Raw genomic sequence first — 22,360 nt, 5'->3', positions numbered from 1 at the left:
TCAGTATGACCCTCCTTAAGGAGCCTGGTAGCCTAGGTTCAGGGAGCTCACCATATTGTGCTGGACTTATTGTAGGCACCCAATCAGCTTTAATCCTACTGAAGTTCCAAATTCCCAATCTGACAGTTTCTGCCTCTCCAGCATTAGGGATTACAGACATGGGCCACCATATCCAACACTGCCATTTCTTTAGAGGAATGTCCTTGAGTCAGTCTCAGGAGGCTTTGTCTCATTATCCACTACCTGATGGTAGGCTTTGGCTTTCTCTGGTGTTGGTCCATGCCTATTCAGAGTCACTGAAGTCTTGGTTACTCTCTGGGTCCACAGTGAACACCAGATTATGGGGACTGCAAATACAGGTTAAGAGCAAAGAGGATGAAAAATAATGGGGTTATACAAGTTGTACATAATAGACTTGCAGTTTCATGGGCAATCATCTTTTTTTAATTCTACGATGTTATGGAAATGCTTGTTTTATTTCACAAATTAAAAATTAAATACAATTTTAAAAAGAATGAGTAATGAGTTTGGAGAGATACACTAGGTTCAATATAGATATAGATAAATAGAGCTTGACAAAAGTTCATCTGACTTGGGGATCAGTGGGCTTTGGCTCTGAGAGCCTCCACATAATGGCTGCTGGTCCCCAAAGTGGTGCTTCACTAGAAAGCCTTTTCTTGGTAAAGGCTCTCCTTTGACAATGAGTACCTGAGTCTACATTTCCAGTTCCTTGGCTGGTATTTCTTTTATCACTTCTTCCTTCTGTATCAATTACCCCACTTCTGAAGGAACCTAGGTGAGCAGCAATGGGTCCCTCTAGGCTCCATACTCCCAACTACAGCTCACAATTTCCAGGTAACAGCCTGAGGCAATCAAATCTGAGAGGAAAGCTGGAAAATGCTGGGGAGTCCCACAGGACAAAAGCAGAAACACTTAGATGCCAACAGAAGGCACTGAAATGCACTGTACTAATGAGGGTGTTTGGTAAAAGGCAAGTCTGCCTTGGGCTCTGTTCAAGGGTATTGAGTTACCAAAACCCACCCACCCCCAAAAGAGAACTCCTGGTAACATATAGTCCTATAACATCATCATATTGAATTTTATCCTGCCAATATCATAGGATTTCCAACTAGAAGAGAAATTAGAGATAACGTAGTCTGATGCTCTTATTTTGCACAGGAAAAAACTAAGACCTGGAACGGATAGTCGCTTGCCCAAGGTCACACAGGGGTTAAGTAACAGAATCAGCATCCCAACCTACATCTTCTGAGGCCATCACAATTGCTCTTTCCATGACATCCTCTGTCTCTAATATTGATCCCCAACAAGAAGCAAGAAATTCACCCTAGTTCCAATTGATAAGCATTTGTTAAGAGGCTACTGTGTGATGGGTGCTGTTCTAGCCACCGGGGATACAAAACAATGAGTGAAAACAATCCTAAGTTTTAAAGAGTTTCTGTTCTATTAAATGCCTACATTCAGTGTCCAAATCATATGAAGAACATATTCACAAATGGAATTTACAGTCAAAAAGGGTGAGATAAGAAGAGCTAGCTTCCTGGAGGGGCAAGAATCACTTGGACACTACAGCTAAGTCAGTCAATACGCATTTATTAAGTACCTACTATGTGCCAGGCATTGTACTAAATGCCAGGGATACACTGAAAAACTACCTATATCTGCCCTCAAGGAGCTCCCATTTGAATGGGGGCATTAACATGAATATAATATTGAACATACAAAATATATAGTGTGTGAATGAAGGTAATCTCAGAGAGAAGGCACTAGCAGTGGGAGAGACCAGGTTGCTAGTTAATAACAACTAACTTTTATATAGCTCTTTGCAGTATGCAAGGTTCAGCTAGGTGGTGCGATGGATAGAGTGCCAAGTCTGGAGTCAAGAAGATTCATCTTCCTGAATTCAAATCTGGCCTCAGACGCTTACTAGCTGTATGACCCTGGGCAAGTCACTTAACCCTGTTTGCCTCAGTTTCTGCATCTGTAAAATGACTTGGAGAAGGAAATGGCAAACCACTCCAGTATCTTTGCCAAGATACTGGTCATGAAGAGTCAGACATGACTAAAAAAGACTGAATAATGACAAAAAAATGCAAACAGGTTTACACATGTTATCTCATTTGATCCTCACAATAATCTTTTGTGGTAGATGCTACTGTCAACTGCATTTTACAGATGAGGAAACTGAGGCTAAGAAAGGTTTAGTGACTTTTCCAGGGTCATAAAGCTAGAAAATGTCTTAGATGGGATTCAAACCCAGGCATGCCTGTCCCCCGGTCCAGTACTATATTCTTTATGTCACACTGCCTCTAAGCTGTTGTGGGAGCTGTTCACATAATAGATCATTAGAAGCCTAGATTTCTAAAGAAGTCATTCTTTGACAGAAGCTGAACCCAAGTTGATGGGTTTTATAACAGGAGTTGTTTCAGGTGACCACTGTTGGTTCTAATGATGTTTCAGTTTTACCCCAGAATAGGTCTCCTCCAAAGCAGGTATCTAGCCCAGCATGTTCAATCTCATTGCACTTGTCAAGGGAAGCACCCTGTCCACCCCTGCTGACCTCTCTTGAAACAGGATGGGTGGTATTTTTGATTAAAACACCACCCTTATTTCTGCCCTCTCCTTCTACCACCCTAAGTGATCTTCTCTAGAAAATAGAGAGTACTGCATTCAGGAAGAAGGGGGTCGTGTGTGTGTGTGTGTATGTGTGTGTGTGTAAGTGTGTGTGTGTGTCCTCCATTGATATCTTCTGATGCTTGCATATTATTGGGGAGACAACATTTACGTGGGTAGGTACATACAGAATAGACACAAGGTGATTTTGGAGGGTGGAGGGCATCAACAGAATCAGAAAAGGCCTCAGGCACAAGCTGGCACTTGAGCTGAGTCTTGAAGGAAATTAAAGATTCTAAAAGGCAGATGTGGGAAAGGAGCATGACAAGCATGGGACAAAGATGGTACAAAAGTATGACAAGGGAGAATGGAACATCATATGCAAGGAACACTTAGAAAACCAATTTTTAATGGACCTCAAAGTGCATGTGGGGGATACTGGGCACACAGTAGGTGCTTCATAACTGCTTCTTAGACTGATTCTCCTGTTGAAGCTATAGATGGCCTTCGGCTATCAAAGACAATGCCAAGTAGTGCATAAGTTCAGGCAAGTTGAACAAATCTGGAAAAGACCTCAAGTACAGGATTAAAAACAGTCTTGATGTGTCTGATGTGTGAGGATGAGTGTAATTAAGGGCAAAAGGGCTAATCATCAAGTTGGCTGCAGGGTGATTCCACAACTGCAACTGACAAAGACCATTAACTAAGATACAGCTATTCACACTGGTAGGAGGAGGATGCTGACAAACTTATAGCCCATCAAAGACTGATGTGTGCATACATATCTCTATATCTCTGTGTACTCGTATCAGTCCAGTATGTAGACAAGAATATGTGTATACATATATATGTATGTGTGTGTGTATTTATAGAAGACATTTCAAGTATTATGTATGTATACAAACATATATATGATACACACACACATATATACTTCTACATCCCAATTAATCTTCCGAAGTGCCCAACTCATAAATCCCATCTGCCGAGTCTTTCTGAGCAAGCAGGAGGTATTTAGGAACTCCATGAGACTACAAGAATGAAAAGAAGGTGTCCTTTATAAGCCCCTCTCCAAACCCACTTTTCGTTTATTACATCATAAACCTTTCAGCCAGGTGGTTCATCACTGCGCAGAATACAGATGGTGCACTGGCAGCACCAATTTCTTTATGCAAAGGTCTCTACCTTGTTCGCAGATTCCCTTGATCTGGTACTCCATCAAACACAGACAATACATCAAAGTCCTCTTCCAGTGCAAAGGAGTGGAACACAAGCTGTATCCTGTTCTGTTCCTCGGCTGTGATGATCCATGTGCAGTTGGCATAGTTGGGATAACCATACGGGAATCCAGGGCTCTCCACTGTTCCATTGGGGCCTTGCAAATTGAATGTGCAATTCTGGCCTGGAAAAGGAAAAGAAAGATATGGTTAGACAAATAGAGGTGACCTGATATAGTTTTGGGCTTGGAGTTAGAAGATTTGAGTTCAAATTCTACTTCTAGCATTCACCAGCCCTGTGGTTCTAGGCAAGTCATTTAACTTCTCTCAGTCTCAAGTAGCATGGCAGAATTTATCAATGAAATTTCTAAAGATTTAAAGCAGTGAGTCATCTGTAGAGCATGCCTAGTGTCTACAGAGGTGATAAGAGCACAGGTAGTGAATTCTATTACAAATGAATATATATCTATCAGGAGCAGTGTAGTAGAGATCATTAAAGAGTTATATGGCTACAAAAAAAGGAGACGGGCTGGTCACATAGCCAGGATAAGGGACATCAAATGGATAGTTCATGTTTCAAACTGGTACTCACAGAAGGTCAGATAGTCTAGAGAAAAGCCTTTTCTTTCATCCCCTTCACCCTCCCCCCAACCCCAACGAAAGAGTTATGAGGGCATGGATGAGAGTCCTTTGGGATGAGAAAACACAGATTGGGTGACATTTCTTTACTGGAAAGAATTCCTACATCAGTGAGATCACAGATCCTTTGAAATCTTGAATTATAACAAATTCCTGATACCACTTTGTTATCTGGGGACAATCTTTCTCTTTTCCTTCAGTTGGCTGTAGAAAGAAATCCCAAATGACCAAGCACCTGTGTTCATGGATTATAATAATGAAGGTTTTCTTTCTCTACAAACCAAGCAGTGTTGTGTATGTATAGACAATGTGATCTCCTCAGTGCTAATGGTAAAGGCAAAGATGAAGAAAGCCATCCTTGCTCTTAAGAAGTTTATAGTCTAATGACAACATATCCAAAAAATAACACAAAATAGAATGTTATTTTTAAGAAAAGTATTAATTACCTCCTTGTGCAAAAAAGTTCAATATCAAAAATAGATAAGGTTTTGTTCAATGAAATGGCATTAATAAAGATATATTAACATCTACCATCTACTAGGATATGACTGCATCCTAAGATCCACGCAGTCTTTCTACCTGACTTGTAGCCAAAACCTCTCCCCCATCAGAATATAAGAATTTAGGGTTAATATGAGCATTAGACTTCTCCAGAAGGGGAACAGGGTTTGTCTTATTTTTCTATCTTTCTCTCTAGCACTTTGCACAATGCTTTCCACATATCAAATTAATAATAAATACTTATTCACTCAAATTACAAAGGAGAGGTCTATACAAGGTGCAAGAAGATCTGAGGAGGGTGAAATGGCACTTGTCTTGGGATACCAAATAAGACAGTAATTGCTTCCAGTTGAGGAGTCAAGGAAGGATTTATAAAGGAGATGAAATCTGACTCAAACTTTGGAGGATGGACAGGATTTCAATAGGCTTGGACAAGGGAAGGGGATTCCTGGCATATAAGGAACAAAGCCAGGAAAGTGTTGAGTATATTTGGGAAACACACAAGTAATTCAAGTCAGCTGAAGCATATGACAAATGTGGAGGACGAAGGTGAGATGATGCTTCTCCAAGTAGTGGAGGGTCTTGAATGACAGGATGAAGTTGGACTTTATTTTGTAGACAATGGGGAACCAGTGAAAGTTTGTGAGAAGCTGTTCATTAAGAAGAATAATTTGCCATTGATGTATAAACTAGTTTGGAGATAAGGAGAGAGGTTAGGAAACCACCGAAACAATCCAAGTGAGAGATAATAAGGACTTACACTAGGGTGATAAGAGTGGGAGTAGCAATAAGGGATAAATATGAGAGATACAGTAGAGATCCGATTGGCCATGAGGGTGAGAAGGGATGATGAGTCAAGGATTGAAAATTTGGAGCCTGTTTGACTAATCAATTATCTCTTCACCTCTCACCTTCATCTTTTCTTTCTTTTCCCACTCTCACCACCCTTAACAGAGACAGTCAGGTCAGGGAGAAGTTAATGGGTTCAATTCTGAATTAAAAGACTTTGAAGTAAGAGTTTTCAAGCAGAAATACTCTGTACCCAATAAGAAATGCAAACTTGGAAGTTAGAAGAGAGGGCTCATCTGGATGTACATAATTGGAAGTCAACTTAGACATTTCAGTTGAAGCTCTAGAAGAGAATGAGATTACCAAAAGAGGTGTAGAGGGATGAAGGCACAAGGCTGAGGGCAGAATTTTGATGAATTCTTATATTAAGGGAATATACACAATAGCTAGTAAAAGAAAATGAATAGTGAGGGACGTAGGAGGAAAACCGGAGGAAAGCACTCGATCAATCAAAAAGCATTTATGAAGGCCCTACTATGTACTGGGATGTATGCTAAATGTTGGAGTTATAAAGAGAACCAACCCCTGCCCTCAAGGAACTTACATTCTAATAGATGAGACAGGAAACATATAGAGAGTATATACAAAATGAATACAAGGTAGTTTTTGGAGGAAGGCATCAGCAACTCAAAAATATCTCAAGTCAAGAGATGAATACTGAGAAGGAGGTGCTAGTCAAGGGTACTAAATGCTTTTTAGGAAGAATACTAGAAAAGGCCAACGAATCTGACAAGCAGGAAGATTTGGGTGACTTTGACTGGTATGGTTTCAGTAGAGCCAGTGGACAGAGAAACCAAATTCCCAGGAACTGAGGATGATGAGAAAGTAAAGGCTATATTCTTTCTAGAATTCTGGCCAGGAAGGGGACAAGAGGAGGAGGAGGAGGAGGAGGAGGAGGAGGAGGAGGAGGAGAGTGTGAACACCTGTATTAGTCACCTAGGTAAATTTCTCATGTCCAGGCAGATTAGGGAAGAAAAGAGTTGAAAATGATGATGGTATTTAGGAATTGAATTTGGATTTCTGAACTGCAACTCAAAATAGAGATCTGACAGGCTCTAGGCTCTACCTAATGAGAATCAGTAAAATATGTGTGGGTGTGTAGGTATACATGCACACACATACACACACGCACATTGGCTTGGAATCTTGTGAGTGATCAAGAAGAATTTAAGTAGAAAATGGTGGAGAGAGAGAGAGAGAACTCTATCTACATATATCTGCCAAAACAGAAACCACAGAAAATAGCATATTTAACACAGGAAGAAGAATATCAGTGTAGAGGGCCAGTAATTCAAAGGAGATAATATCCAAGAAGTAAGACAGCAATAAACCCACAGCTTCAGATATCTGTGCCCAGTTGCATAAAGCACTGGTAAAAAACAGGGTTAAGCTAGCGATTTTAAATGCAAGGAGGCAAATTTGAGTTCAGAGTTACCACTGAGACTTTATAGGATTGGACTGATGACTAGAATATGGCTGTGGAGGCTTATACTTTATTCAAAAGGAACAAAATAGATAAAAGGAGTGAGAAAGTAGCATTATATATTAAGGAGATATATGCATGTAAGGAAATGAAGCAACTGGAAAGGTAGCAAGTTGAGGACCAATACCAAGAGACATAGAAGCAGTGTTGTCATGGGAGTATATTATGGACCACTTGGACAGAAGGAGGAAATAGAGGCATTCAGGGAAGATCTTAACAACCTGTCAGGAAGGTATAATATAGGAATGATGGGAGATTCAATTACCTGGACAACAGATTGACTTTTCTTTACGCCAAGAGCAGGGAAGCTAATAAATTCCTAAAATGACTTGACATGATTGTTCCATTATTAAAAAAGTGGAGGAAACAACGGGGGAAATTGCTCTTGTGGACTGTTTTTGACCAAAAGAAATAAAAAGAGGAACCTCTTGCCAATACAGAAATAATGGAATCCTTGGGAGGATATGGCAAATCCTTTTTAAAATTCATAACACTTAAGAAATAGAAAGTTGGCTATAGTCCGATGTGTATTCTGGAGTGTGTTTCAAAGGGTCTATCAGAAAGAAAAGTAGGAGTATCACTTTAGCATTAGAAGGAACCAAAGAGGCCGTTAAATGTAATCCCCTCATTTTACAGATAAGGAAGCTAAAACGGAGAGGAGTAAATGACTTGCCCAGGATCATACAGCCGCTGATGAGAATCTAAAGTGAGGGTTTAAGTCAAGTTTTCCTGATTTCAAGCCCAGCACCCTATCCACCATCCAACACCCTAAAATCCCCTTAGTTCAAACTATCAAAGATAAAATTCAGAAGACAAAGCCAGAAATGATTCAGATGCAGCAGACAATGAGATTTTAGCTCAAAAGCCCAATGAACAAGGAACTTGGGGTGGCGGACAGGGGAGGGAAGAAGAATAAAATAAAGAAGGCAGAAATGAGGGACAAGCAGCTAAGGATGAACACAGGAGAACAGCAAAGTCCTGTAAGAATACTAGAAGGAGGATTAAATCCCAAGATAAGCTGAGGCTGGGGATGGGTGCTAAGGACAACCAAAGGGGTTTTTTCTTAAATCTATGAGGAAGGAGAAGGAGACTATCAGAGTAGGACACATGCTCAGGGAAGGTGGAATAATGGAGAGGAAGCTCTTATCTTGCTTCTATGAAAATATTTTTTTCTACCAAAGAACAGTAATTTTAAACTATGAAGGGGAGGTAGTATAGGTAATTAGGTCGTATAGTGGCTACAACAGTATACTTGGAATTAGGAAGACCTGAGTTTGAATCTTGCCTCATTACTAGGAGTGACAAGTCATTTCATGTCTCTTTGTCTCTGTTTCTTCATTTATAAAGTAGGAATAATAATAGTGTTTATAGTGTTTATTTCAAATGGTTGTTAAGAGGATCAGATGGGATAATATATATGTAGTGTTTCTGTAACCCTTAAACCACTACATAAAAGCTGGATATTATTAATACTGGCTAATAATAATAGCTAACATTTATATAATACCTAACATGTACGAGGCTCTATGCGAAGTGTTTTAAAGTGGTATCTTATTGGATCCTTGTAACAACCCTGGGAGATAGATGCTATCATTTTCATCTCCATTTTACCAGTGAGGAAACTGAGGCAAACAGAGTTAAGTGACTTGCTTAGAGTCAGACAACTAGTAAGGGGTTTGAGGTCAGAATTAAACTCAGATTTCCCCCACTCCAGGCCCAGCACTCTATCTACTGTACCACCTAGCTATTCTTATTATTAAGGATATAGTAACAAGTGTTCAACCTAAAATAGATAAGGAGAGTGTAAGAGAATACAAAGCTACCCTTCAAAATGTGAAGTCGGATGACTCTATGAGTTAAATCCCAGGATAAGGAAAGGCCTGGAAAAATGGGCCTGCTAAGTCAATAGTCTGAAAAATCATGGAAAATGAGAGAAGGGCTGGGAGGCTAAAAAATAGGCAAACGTCTCCCTTTTCAGAAAAAGGGACTAAGGAAATTCTGCAAGCTCTAGGCTGGGGTGAATTTTACTTCAGTTCCTAGAAAAAGTCTATATCATGCATTATTAAAGGCCTGGTTTGTGGACATTTTAAAAGGGAATTGGTGATCACTAAAAGCTTGGCTTCATCAAGAAAAAGTCAGATTGATTTCATTTTCTTTCTTTTTTCTTTTTTTTGGCAGGGTTACCAGCCTACTAGATCAGGGGAATGCCAAAAACATCATATTCCTGATTTTCTATAAAACACTTGAAAAAAATCTTTCCTACTCTCCTTGCAGTCAAGATAGAAGCATGAGAGAAATAGCAGCAGAGGAAAATAGATTCAGTTAAACAGATTTGGGTGGAATGACTGGATTCAAAGTGTAAGTGATTGATGAGCCAGCAGGAGTGGGGATTCTGTGGTCTTAAGACCATGTGTGGCTCTCTAGGTCTTCAAGTGTGGCCCTTTGATCAAACGACTATGAAATTTAGAGTCAAAGGGCTGCACTTGAGAACCCAGAAGACCACATGTGGCCTAGGGGCCACAGCTTCCCCACCTCTGGAGCAGTCCCACCTTAAAGGGTGATCTCCAGTGGAATCACCCAGGAATCTATCTGCAAGCCTGTGATGTTCATTGTTTTCACTGCTCAAAAAAAGGTGTTGATAGAACATTTCTCAGCTTTGTAGATGATACAGAGCTGGGACCTAACCCACTACACTCAGGATTCAAGATATCTCCATGAGCTTAAAGAATGAGCCAAATTTAATACAGATTAATGTAAAGTTGTTTACTTGGGCTAAAGAAATAAATGTCATAAGTAAGAAGTGGAAAAGGCAACTAGGCAACAGTTCACAAGGACAAGATCTGGTAGATTTAGTAGGCTACTGCATAAGCTTAACATAGGAGTCAAGGGTAGCTAGATGGTATAGTGGATAGAGTGCTGGGCCTAGAGGCAGGAAGACCAGAGTTCAAATCTAGCCCCAGACACTAAAATAGCTGTGTGACCCTGGGCAAGTCATTTAACCCTGTTTGCCACAGTTTCCTCATCTGTAAAATGAGCTGGAGAAGGAGACAGAAAACCACTCCAGCATCTCTGCCAAGAAAACCCCAAACGGGGGTCACAAAGAGTTGGGCATGACTAAAAAATGATTCCACAACATCAATAAACAGAGGAATCAAGGGTATAAATGAATCAAAAACTAATGTGATTTTAAGACACATTAAGACAGGCATGGTGTCCAAGACTACAGAAGGGATGATCTCAGTGTCTCTTCCCTGGCCATTTTTTTTTTTTGCCTCATTCCTTACCTAGCCTTAATTGATGAATGAGCATTGTCTCAGTCAAACTGAGACCTGGGGAAAGCCTTAACTTAAAAAGGATAAGGTCTCCCACTGCATCTGGGGCCATCTTCAGTCATCCTGATCTATATCTCGCCGCTGGACCCAGATGGCTCTGGAGGAGAAGATGAGACTGATGACTTTGCACAGCCCTCCCTCACTTCAATCCAATTCACTTGCAAGCTTTGACATCACCTTCCTGATGTCATGGTCATCTTCCAGAACGAAGGACAAAGAGCTACAATTGCAGTGTTGGGTTCAGTTCCAGGTACGGCATTTGATAAGGACACTGCCATAATAGAAGACACCAGAGGAGGAAGTGGAAGAAGCGGGGAAGAGGAGGAGGAGAGGGACCAAAGAAAGACAGGAGGACTACAGCTCAGGTTATGTGAATATATCAGTTGGAGCAACTGAAGAGGTTTAGCCTACAGAAAGGAAAGCATGAGGAAGGATAAGATATAATCCCTCCCCCTTAGTATTTTAAGAGAAGGAAGGAAAGAAATAAGCATTTATTAAGTGCCTACTATATGCTAAGCTCTGTACTTTACAAATATTATCTCATTTGAAGTTCATGACAATCCTATTATAACTCTCATTTTACAGCTGAAAAAAACTGAGGCAGAGGTTAAGCTACTTCCCCAGGGTCCCATAGTTAATTAGTCCCTGAGGTCAAATTTGAACTCAGGTCTTCCTGACTCCAAGCCCAGTGCTCCATTTACTGTACTGCCTAGAGACCTATAAAATAGAAGAGCAATTGTAGTTGTTCTGCTTTACTACATCTGGGCAGAACTAAAACAAAAAAGTGAAACCTATAGAAAGATAAATTTAGGATGGATATTAGGGAAAAATTCCTAACAAGTAAAATGTCTAAGAATGGAACAGACCACCTCAGAAGGATGTGGGTTTTTCTTTGCTTGAGGTCTTAAAGCAGTATGACCACTTATTTGGTATATATTATAGAGGAAACATTGTTAATCTAAGGGTGGAAGTAGATGCCCTCTAAGGTTCCTTTCAACTCTGAAATTCCATGATTCTAGGTTTGGGCAAGGACAGTTTCCTGAAATATATAGATTTTGTGTAGGTTTCCAGAGGAGGGAAGAGGGAAAGGGTCTAGAGGAGAAATATGTGGTTGGTATCACCACCAACTCAATGGTTACTTGTCTCCTGACATCATCCTGAGCTATTCTTAGTATAGGAAGTGCTAATAGAGACCAGGAGCTATCAGAGGCTCTTAGAAAGACAGGGTAACTTGTCCTCAAATGCCGGAGTTCAAAGGGGGTGTAGAATGAGTCAAATTGGAATCTTTCTGCACACGCTTAAGCTAGGATTCTTGAATCCCTTCCTAATTTTTGACTGCTGCTTTGTTTTACCCCTCTGGGACCCACCATTGCCAAATTACCAATCTGCACTTTCTGTTAATAGGCACAATCTTTGTGTCCAGATCCCATCTGCTGGCTACCTCCAGTGAGCTGATGGGCCACAATGAGTGCCTTTTCTGGGTCCACGTGCCCAGGTCTTGGAGGAGCATTCTTCCAAGGGATGCTTGACTGGGCAGATTCTGCAACTGAGCCACCTCCAACCTTTCTTTCCCATATCCCTTGCTACACTCACTGTAACTCATACCAAGAACTCTGCCTATTCCTGTTATCAGCTCAATAAGAGGGAGTTCTGAGGGGCATTCTTCCCTTTTCCAGTGGGACAGGCATTGGTCAAACCAAGGTGTCTTTATTTTTAGGGCATTTCTGAAGACATCAACCAATGGAAGAATCCATCGGTGGAAACCACTACACCAAAGAAATTACTGGAGGAAGTATGAGGATTATTGAAGGAATTGGTTTATCCATGATAGACCATCTGATCCTGTCCCTGACTTCAGGGAGTTTAGGCCCCAGTGACCGGGCCAGCTGAAATCTTACATCAAAGCTATGCCTGCAAACAAAAAGAGAGTAGAAATGGACACAAGGTAAAGGCCAAGAAGGATGATCTACCCTGCATTAGTCATGCTCTTGGGTGGGGGTGGGGAGGAGCAGATTATCAGACAGGGCCTGGAAAATAATGTAGTTCCTGCCCCCTGGGAAAGGATAAACAGCTCAACTTTGGTGCCTTATGGTCTAGGGCAAGCTCTCTCTATCCCAGGTGGTGACAGTCAGGGTTGATCTGGGTGAGGGTTGGCCCACACAGACCACATCCCCCCCAACAAACAGCCCAGGGCTCTTTGATGAGCTTTCCTGAAGGTTTTCTCTGATTTAGACCCAGCCAGGCTCAAGGCTCTGCTGCCTGATGGGCAGGAAGAAGGCTGCTCAGCTACAGAAGGCCCATTGCCTAAGATGCTTCTGGGTCCTTTCTGTCAGCAGCACAGGGGCTGCAGCTTGGAGAGGTGCCAGAGTGTTAGCATTCTCCTGGCGTCTCAGTCATTCCCCTGTGCCCCTGTCAGCATCATAAATGCTGCTGCTGGCGGCTGAGGGTGATGACAAATGGATTGCATACACATGCTGCCAGGCAGGAGAAACTGGGGTGTAGCTGGTTGCAGATATCATTGCTGGGTAAAGCCCAGCTGAGAGAATCACAGGCCTCAAGGGTGGGGGCAGGGGTAGGGGTGGGTGCCCAGCACAGGGAATGCCACTCCCGTGGGGAGACTGAGCAGGGAGATTTGGCTTCCCCCACCCCCTTTCTTCATTGCCTTTGCTCAGCTAATATACATTCTGTAGCATGGATTGGGACCGAGAGAGTAATTCTGCTTTGCTCTCTACTCCTGTCAATAAGCCTTATTTTCTGGCAGCTGGCACAGAGTCACAGAATATCAGAACTGGAAGGGGCCTTAGGGACCTTAGGGTTTGAGCCCTCATTTTACAGATGGGGAACAGAGGCCCCAAGAGGAGAAGGGACCTACTCAAGGTCACAGGAGGTTAGCAGCAGAAACAGAATTAAAGCCCCCACATCTCCTGGGCCCCACTAGAGGGGTCTCAGACCCTTCAAAGCTGTGAAAAAACGACCTTGGGAGTCTGAAGGAAGCAGGATGTCTGATAAGTCTCCTTTTCTCTGGATTCTCTGGTCAGTTTCTTCCTTAAAAAAAAGAAAAGAAAAAAACAAAAAACCTTGATTCCATCTGAAAGTCAGAGAGTGCACAGAGCACACAGAATTTTAGGTCCTGGAGTCAGAAAGAGCAGGATTTGAATCCCCTTTCCATCACACCTGCTGTACTTAGCTTCAAGTCTTTCCTCTGCAGTGAAAGCCTCCAACATTCCAGAGACTGGACTGGTTTGCTGCTAAATTAATTACTGTGCGCCCATAGTAACCATCACAACTACATCAAGAATAAAAATTAGCATTTATTTAGCACTTCAAAGTTAGCAAAACACCATCCATATCACTATCTCATTTGCTCCTTTCAACAGCCCTGGGAGGTAGGTACTATTAATATCCTCATTTTACAGAGGAGGAAACTGAGGCTGAAATGTTCAATAACTTGCCCAGGTAATGCTTTGTAAGCATCTGAGGCACAATTTGAAGGTCTTCCTGATTCCATGTCCAGATCTCTTACTCACTTGTCAAGCTGAAGGCCCAGATTAGAGCTGGGTAAATAGCTCTTACTGAAGATACAATTCAGGGTTCATTCAGGGCTTCCAGACACAGGATAGAGATTGTCCACCACATTCATGTGTTAAGTGTGATGAAAAAAATCCTAGTGTTATATGCTCTTAGGCTACATTCAGAGGTGTCTCTGAGTGTCCAGAACTAGGGAAGTGAAGGTTCCACTGCCCTTGGCCCTTGTCAGACCACATCTGTGTCATCATCCTCAGTTCCAGGTGCTACATTTTATGAAAGACACTGATAAATGAGAGAACATTTGGAAGAAGGTGCCCAGAATGGAGAGAGGACTAGAAAACATGCCACATGATGATCAGTCAGCTGAAGTAATCAGGGGTGTTGAGTTGAAGACAGAGGTGGAAACTTTACTTTGAGAAAAGAGAAGACTCAGGGGTGTGTGGAGGGGGGGAGGAACATGATACCTCCTTTCAAGTATCTGAAGGGCTCTCGTGTGTAAGGGGAAATGAAACTGTTTCTGCTTGGCCCAAAAGCACAGGTCCAGGAGCAATGAAGGCAAGTTACAAAGAAGCTGATTTCTGTTGGATATCAAGAAAAGTTTCCTCACAATTAGAGTTGTTGAGAAATGGGATGGGCTATATCAGGACATCAGGAGATGAAAGGGTCCATCCTTCCTTCAACTCTGCAATAGAGGTCTTCTATCAGGGACCCAAGGGCCACTGGTGGGGTAGGTTGTAGAAGGAATCCTGGCCTATGAGATTCCTCCCAGATTCTGGGATGTCTGAAGGATAATGCCTGAGATTAACAGCAGTAGTGAAAGGGGGTGGGGGAAGTGGGGTGGGAGAAGCAATCATTCTATTTGGAAGAAACCCAAATTGTAACTGCCAAAGAAAACTATTCTCTCTTATTTGTACAAGTTACTGTTTAGCCTGGAATGTTGATGGAAGCATCTTTCTCCCCAGTGGTGGTTCCTTGAATGTCGGGACAAGGAAAATTTAGAGCCTCACTCTCAATGAGAGAGGTAAATAGGTGGTTCTGTGGATTGACTGGATTTGGAGTCTGGAAAGTCGAGTTCAAATCCTGATGCAGACCTTGACCAGCTGTGTGGCTCTGAGCAAATCACTTATTCTCTTTAAGCTCTATTTTCTTCATTTATAAGTTGTGGATGATAATAACCCCTCCCTCTCAGGGCTGTCATGAGGATTAAATAAAATATCATAGGCAAAGTGCTTTGTGAGTTTCAGAGCACCATATATATTACATATGCTAGCTATTATTATTATTGCCATTAATATTATAAGGGTAGCATTTAATGAGGTTAAAGCTTGTTCTCCTCAATAGCTGTCATCACCTACAATACAAAATACTCAGAACAATTCCCTGGCTCCTTCCTAATGACCACAAATGAGCAGACTAACAAAATCCTTTCCCAGGAATCTCTGCTCTCTCTAGGACAGATAAATTGTACTTGTCTCCCTGAATCAATCCCAAAGGAAGCAGATCTCAAGTGAGTCACAAGCAAACAGGGTAAAAAAAAAATAAGCAAGATCCCCAGATGCTTCCAGGAGAGAATGCCCTGATGGCATTCACCTTCTCATGCCTGAGAAGCCAGAGACTGTGGCACTAACTTGGGACAAGCAGCCAGATTCAGATCACCATCACCAGAAACATCCCTAACACTGGTTCTCATAGGCTAAACTCACCCTTCAAAGCAGAGCTGAGGACCAGCATATGAGAAGATGTCCCAGTTGAAGTACTACTGCTATTACCCTCCTGATGTGTTTTTGGCACTAAGATTTCTTTGTTCTGGTATGTTTGAAAGTCAACCCAGCTGATCACCCCCATCTACTGGCACTCAATAACTGAGTTGACTGTATCTGTTAAACCAATAGCAGATCAATAGAAATCCCTGGGAAAGGAGTGCTCTAAGTTCTAGGCGCTAAAGTTCTAGGTCCCTAAGAGGAAAAAGCATTCAATTTACTTAGATCCCCCACAATTTCCTATATTTGAGACATATACCATTCAACATGCATAAACTTCTTCCTCTCCCTTGGCAACTAAGTTAAAAGAAATCCTGTACAGGATTCTCCTGTCAAGAGAGAATTCCTATTAGTCAATATGGATTCAAGATTCCCCACAATTTCCTATATTTGAGACCTGTACCCCTCAATACACACACACACACACACACACACACACACACACACACACACACACACATTCCCTTTTTCTGGCAACCAGGTTCAAAGAAGCCCTTTGCAGGATTCTTCTGTCAGGAGAAAGCCCTATTAGTCAATGTGGAGTCAAGAGGAAACATATCAAGGAAGCACAATGTTAATGACCTCTCTCTGCACCAACAAGGAGTGACTTGTGGGACTGACCTTGTGGAACACTTTTAGTGGACTGGGTGCTCCATCAAGCAGTAGCAAGGAGCCTGACATATGCTGAAGAGGACCATAGATGGAACTTTACTATAGGAAAAGTTGGATCTCTATAGTATAGTAGTGGATATTCCAAGTACTCAGCTTCTGGAGGGACAGGATCCCTTTGTGTAAATTACGGTGAACGGCGGGGTGGGTTGGGGAGAGGGATGCCAGGTCACAGTCAATTGCAGTCAATACCTGATTGGCCTGAAAGTAATGGTCAGAACAGAGACAGAAGAGACTATCCCAGGGGGAATCAGGAAGTTTGTGTTCATTGTCCTTTAGATGTGCTCCCTTCCTTTTCCATTGCCACTTCACTAATACATGATACCCAAGAGCCAGACTGCTTGAGCATCCAAATTTAGGCACATGACGCCTTGTCTAAACAGAATCTCCCCAATCCTATATCCCATAGTCTCTGTGCTCTGGGAAATCACAATTAGCTAATCTGATAAACTATGGTGCTAGTGGGAATTATGGTGCTAGTTGAGAATTAAAAATAATAATAGCGAGTCAATAAAAATAATAATAGCTAATATTGACAAGGTGCTTTAAGCTTTGCAAACTACTGTATAAAGCATTGTCTAATTTGATCCTCAAGGCAATCCTGTAATGTAGATATTACTATCGACCTCATCTTACAGATGAGAAAGCTGAGACTCGGAAAATAACGCAAAGCTAGAAAATGCTTGGGGTAGGGGGTTGGGGGGTTGAACCCAGGTTTTCTCCATTCTAAGGCCAGCACAGATATCTCCCGCCTTTAAGGAACATAGCTACATTTTTAAAAGGTCTTCTGGAGATAATGCTTTTGTTGTTTCAGAGGTGTGATTCTAACGGCAGGAACGGAGTACCCATCACAGCAAGTGGTACAAATGGCATTTGGGGGCAGACTGTGCCTTGCTCTTCACACCACAAGGCAGTTTTTAGGGTGAGCAGGTTGAAGGTGGCTATCACCCCTCTTGTCCCCTCTGAAGTCATAGACAAGTGCTAGGGATCACTTTCTGCCCTTGATGAAATGCCATGTCCTGTGGTCCTGAGAAAGGAAAAGAAGAATGACCCCTAGAAGCCACCAGGCAGGCATTCAAAGCAGCTCTTGCCTTATCCTCACTGAAAACTGTCCAGTCGAGCCTTATTTATAAGGAAGTCATTAGGCCCTTGGAAGATCTTGGCACACAGCTGCTATTTATTACAGTATCCATCCGCTAGTTAGAGCATAGGGATTGGGATGGTATTTTCATGCTGGCAGTAGCAACAAGAAAAGCTCTTGCAAGGTCTTCAGAGATCTGGATGCTTGTGTCTCCTGCCACCCAGATGCCACTCTTAATGAGATGAGGGGAAGGAGAAAAAGATGGCTCTCTCAAAGTCTCAGCATCCTCCAGCTGTCACATGATTTTAAACACTGTTAAACAGTCCAAATGAAAGTCCAGGGTAAATAATAGGAAACAACATTCAGGGAAGCCCAGTTTGAAGCAGCAGGACAGGGAGATGTGAGAAGCCCACTTGTGCTTCCCAGTTCCCATGACCAGTCTAGCACTCAGGGGCTTTCAAAATCAACTGTCACCCTACTTCTCTCCAGTTTTACCTGGTACTGCTTTCCTCTGAACACTTCATAACACCTTCTCCAAATCTCATCCAACCTTCAAGACCTGAGTCAAGTTCAGTCTCCTCCAAGAATCCTTCCAAGCCTATATTCATCTCTCCCTACTGCAATTTATTGTCTATATAATTCATAGATGTGGCCTTACATGGGAATTTTTTCTTTTCAAGAGGTGATTTCTCATATTTACCAGTATGTTGAGTTAGAGAGGGTGCATCGCATGCCTCACCTTCAGTGGCTCCCTGTCGTCTCAGAATAAAATGAAAACTCTTCATCTTTGCATTTATCTGACACAACCTACCTCTGTAGATTATTTCATATTGTTGTCCATCCCCTTGCCTCTGTTTTGACCAAACTTACTGTCTGACTGTTCCCTAAACTTGGCAGTCCACCTCCCTGTGCCTTTGGAGATGCAGTGCAGTCGCACATCTAGAATGTACTCCCTATCCCTCAGAATCTTTCTCTTCCTTCAAAGTTGAGCTCAGTTGACTTCCCCTCCATGAAGCCTTCCTGGATCCAATTGATCATGGCTTTCTCCCTATGAAAATTAACTAAATTATCTTTGTAGTGTTGCAGAATGTATGATTTTTTTTCACAACCTCTCCCCTCCTCACTTTCCACCCCTAGGTATGCAGTTGAACTCCCTAATTACTCATTGGTTGATGGATAGAAACTTTTCTCTTAATACATGTTTATTGACTGACTGACCAATCATAGATGAGAAACCAGTCTTAGAGCTAGGAGGGATTGGCTACTTGTAGAGAGTAAGGGAAAAAAGGATTAGGAAGGTGTCCCCTCCCTAACCTTTTTCTTCTTTGCAGAATTAACGAGTTACAAAATCTGAACTATCAGGGACCTCAGAAGCCACCTACCCCAACCTGTCTCTAAACAAGAATTCACCCTATAACATCCCAACAAAGAATCACCTAGCTTTTGCAAGAGGACCTCCACTGCCGGAGAGTCCACTACTTCCTGAGACAGCTCAATACATTTTTGTTGTTGTTCATTCATTTCAGTTGTTTCTGACTCTTCATGACCCCTTTTGGGGTTTTCTTGGCAGAGATACTGGATTGGTTTGCCATTTCCTTATCCAGTTCATTTTTCAGATGAGGAAACTGAGGCAAACAGGGTGAAATGAGTTACTCAGGGTCATATAGCTAGTACGTGTCTGAGGCCAGATATGAACTCAGAACAGTCTTTCAGACTCCAGGCTCAGAATTCCATGCACTGAGCCACTTAGCTGCCCCGTCACATTTTAGATGACTTGAATTGTCAGGAACTGTGCCATCCCATTATATATCTCTCGAATATCCACCCATAGCTCCCCGTTCTGCTCTCTGGGACGAAGCAGAACAAGACCAATCTCCTTTCCTCATAACAGTCTTCCAAATACTTGAAGATAACTATCTGTTCTCCAGGCTAAATCTCCCTGGTTCTTTCAAAAGATCCTCCTGTGCCCTGGTTCTATAGTCCTCTACTGGTCCTCTATTTTAGCTTGTTAATTAGATTATGATCATTTGTTGCTTCCTCAACCTAACCCCCAAATCTCAGAATTTGGGGTTAGGGGGGAGCTGTACCTCCTGCCCCAATTTTGGGCACCTACCAAGTGAAGTTCAGGCTACACCATACCCTTCAAACAAGCTAAAGCTTTTTAAAAAGACCCTTGCCTATTTTCCCCAGAGTATCACATCTTCAGCCTTCTCACATCCCTCAGTATCTCCATCCTGAGACTCTTACTCTGACTTGACTTGCCCTCCCAGCAGCTGCTCAGCTGCTGTCCTACAACCAGGATATTAACTAGGTGACTTCCTGGCCACATCAGTTACTTAGGGAGTAGCCTGCCAAGACTGGTCACCATGAGGGCTCCTCAGAGCTATCATGGAAGTGAAAGTCACCGCTGCTACCGCAGATGCTGGACACTGTCCGAGCTCTGGCTGCTGGCCCCAAAGTGCAAAATACAATTTCCTTTAATAATACTTTCTCATCTACTAGCATGTCCTCAGTCCATCAACTGGCTACCTTGAAACTCAAAATGCATTTCAGCTGCTTCTCCCAACCCAGGAGCCTAGTCACTTAATTCTGCAGCACAAATAAAACCTAATTTAACAATATTGAAGCATGGCTGTGGCATTCATGTCAAGGAGCCAAATCTGAGCAAGGCCCTCCTGACTCCTTGCAGCAGAAGCAGAATGGAGACCACTGCTGGCTGCCTCTTTCCCTCCCCCTCCCAGGGGACAAGAAAGAGTTTTTTGTTATTTTTTTTCCTGGCTGTCCCAACTTTATTTCCCTTTGTTATTGTAATTTACATCTGCTTGGCCCTGTGACTGCTCTTTATTACAAACCTCAGAAATCTAGTTAAGCCAGAATCCTTTAGAAGAGAACCTTACCTGGGGGTAAGACACCTTACTTTGGCTAGAGCCCAGACTCAGGCAAAAAAACCAGGAAGGTATGGTATTCATACAGGCATTCCCTAATGAATAGAGGTAAAGATGCTCTAAGAACAGAGGACAGGGGCCATAGAGACCAACTAGTCAAATACCATCATTCTAAGAATGAGGAAACTGAGCCTAGATTTATACCTGAGATCGCACAGGTGTTTGAAATAGTACAGGTGGATTTCAGCCCAAAACCTTTGACTCCAAACCCAGTATTCTTTGAATTGAAATGCCATGACCACATAGACCTGTTCTCCAGTTCTGGGTCAGTCCCATGGAGCACAGTGGTTTGGTACAACTAGAGGCATGGCGGGGTGATGGGATGGGAGTGGATCAGATGTAGAAACGGATATTAGAGTTCTAAGGGACCTAAGATGACATCTAGTCTGACCCCTTCATTTTTTTGAGGAGGAAAAAGTGAGGTGACTTGCCCAAGGTCACATGGGTCATTCTTGGTAATAATGAATAATTAACAGCCAGCATCTATACAACTCTTTAAGTTTGGCAAATCACTTTACAAATGTTATTTCATTTAATCTAAAGCAAATCAGCCAAGCAGATATTATCACTGTAATTATCCCCATTTTACAGATGAGGAAGTTGAGAGATTAAAGTTTGCAAAGCTAATGCTTCTTAAGGGAGGATTTGGACTCAGTTCTGATGAGCAAAGATGGAATTCTGAATTCAAATCCAGGGCTCTTTCCTCCGGGCACCATTGACACTAATGGAAGGCTCAAATTTGAGCCACCCCATTGGTTACTTTTCAATAAATGAGCCATTTCATGGGTGAAAAACTGGAGACACAGAGAAGTTATGTGATTTCATTTCCATATCACAGAGCATAAGGGTAGAGTGTCCATGGTGGGGGCTGGCCTTTCCCTCCCAATTTAAAAAGCACTCCTCAGGTTCCCAAAGACCCTTGCCTAGTCTAGCCCAGGCCAGAAGGACATCCAAGAGTGCTCTTTGGGCCTTGGCACTAAGAAACCAGGCACTGCATTCCAAGCTCCTGGAATACGAGCCTTGCTTCCTTTCTTTAATTAAAAGAGGAAAAACCATCAGAGATTTCAATTTGATTTCCCCAACATTTGGCAGACTTATTGATCTTGTTATGAAGTAAGGAATGAAAAAAATTTTTAATCTGCTGACGGCGGATTTGAATTTCATATTAAGTGGGTTTGTTAATTTACAGACTGTTCCTACCAAAGGAATACGGGAAACGTGCAAAGGAAAAGATGTTGCAACTGGAGGCAGAAGAATTCTGTTCAAGTCTCAGCTCTAACACTGTCTGAGTACCCTTGGGCAAGGTATATTCCTCTTCTGAGACTCAGTTTCTTTATCTATGAAATGGGAGTGATATGGTCAGTATTCTCTACCACACTGGTGCTATCTGCATCTGTTATCTTTAATAGCAAACATGAAAATGACCATCTATTTCCATCCTCTTATTTTCCAGAGGAGAGAACCGAGGCACAAAGAGATTAATGATTTGCCTAAAATCTCAAAGGAAGTAGGGATTGGAGAGGAGATTATGATTTCATATCCTTACATTCTCGAACCAGGGCTTTTTCCACTTTTCTATGACGTCTCTTTTCAAATGATGTCAGAAGGCAAATCCAACGGCTTTGCCCAATAACTTCATCTGCTATCTGGCCTTAGAACACCCTTCATTCCATCCTTCCTCACTTCCACAGACATTTCCTGAGGGTGTCATCTATATAGACAGGG

The 22,360-nt window shown here is 42.2% G+C and overlaps 1 protein-coding gene across 2 annotated transcripts in view; it reads right to left on the bottom strand.

The window, feature by feature from the left end:
- Nucleotides 1-22,360, bottom strand: part of CSMD2 (CUB and Sushi multiple domains 2) — a 1,007,626-nt gene that overhangs the window by 908,928 nt on the left and 76,338 nt on the right. For both annotated transcript variants that reach the window (XM_072610105.1, XM_072610106.1), the window contains exon 2: nucleotides 3,817-4,033. In XM_072610105.1, the coding sequence (XP_072466206.1) occupies nucleotides 3,817-4,033 (217 nt within the window). The remainder of the gene's footprint in view (nucleotides 1-3,816; nucleotides 4,034-22,360) is intronic.

Source organism: Notamacropus eugenii, chromosome 5, assembly GCF_028372415.1.
Source record: "Notamacropus eugenii isolate mMacEug1 chromosome 5, mMacEug1.pri_v2, whole genome shotgun sequence".
Classification (NCBI taxonomy): Eukaryota; Metazoa; Chordata; class Mammalia; order Diprotodontia; family Macropodidae; genus Notamacropus; species Notamacropus eugenii.
The sequence above is the reverse complement of the archived record's forward strand: the minus strand, read 5'-3'. Positions and strand labels throughout refer to the sequence as shown.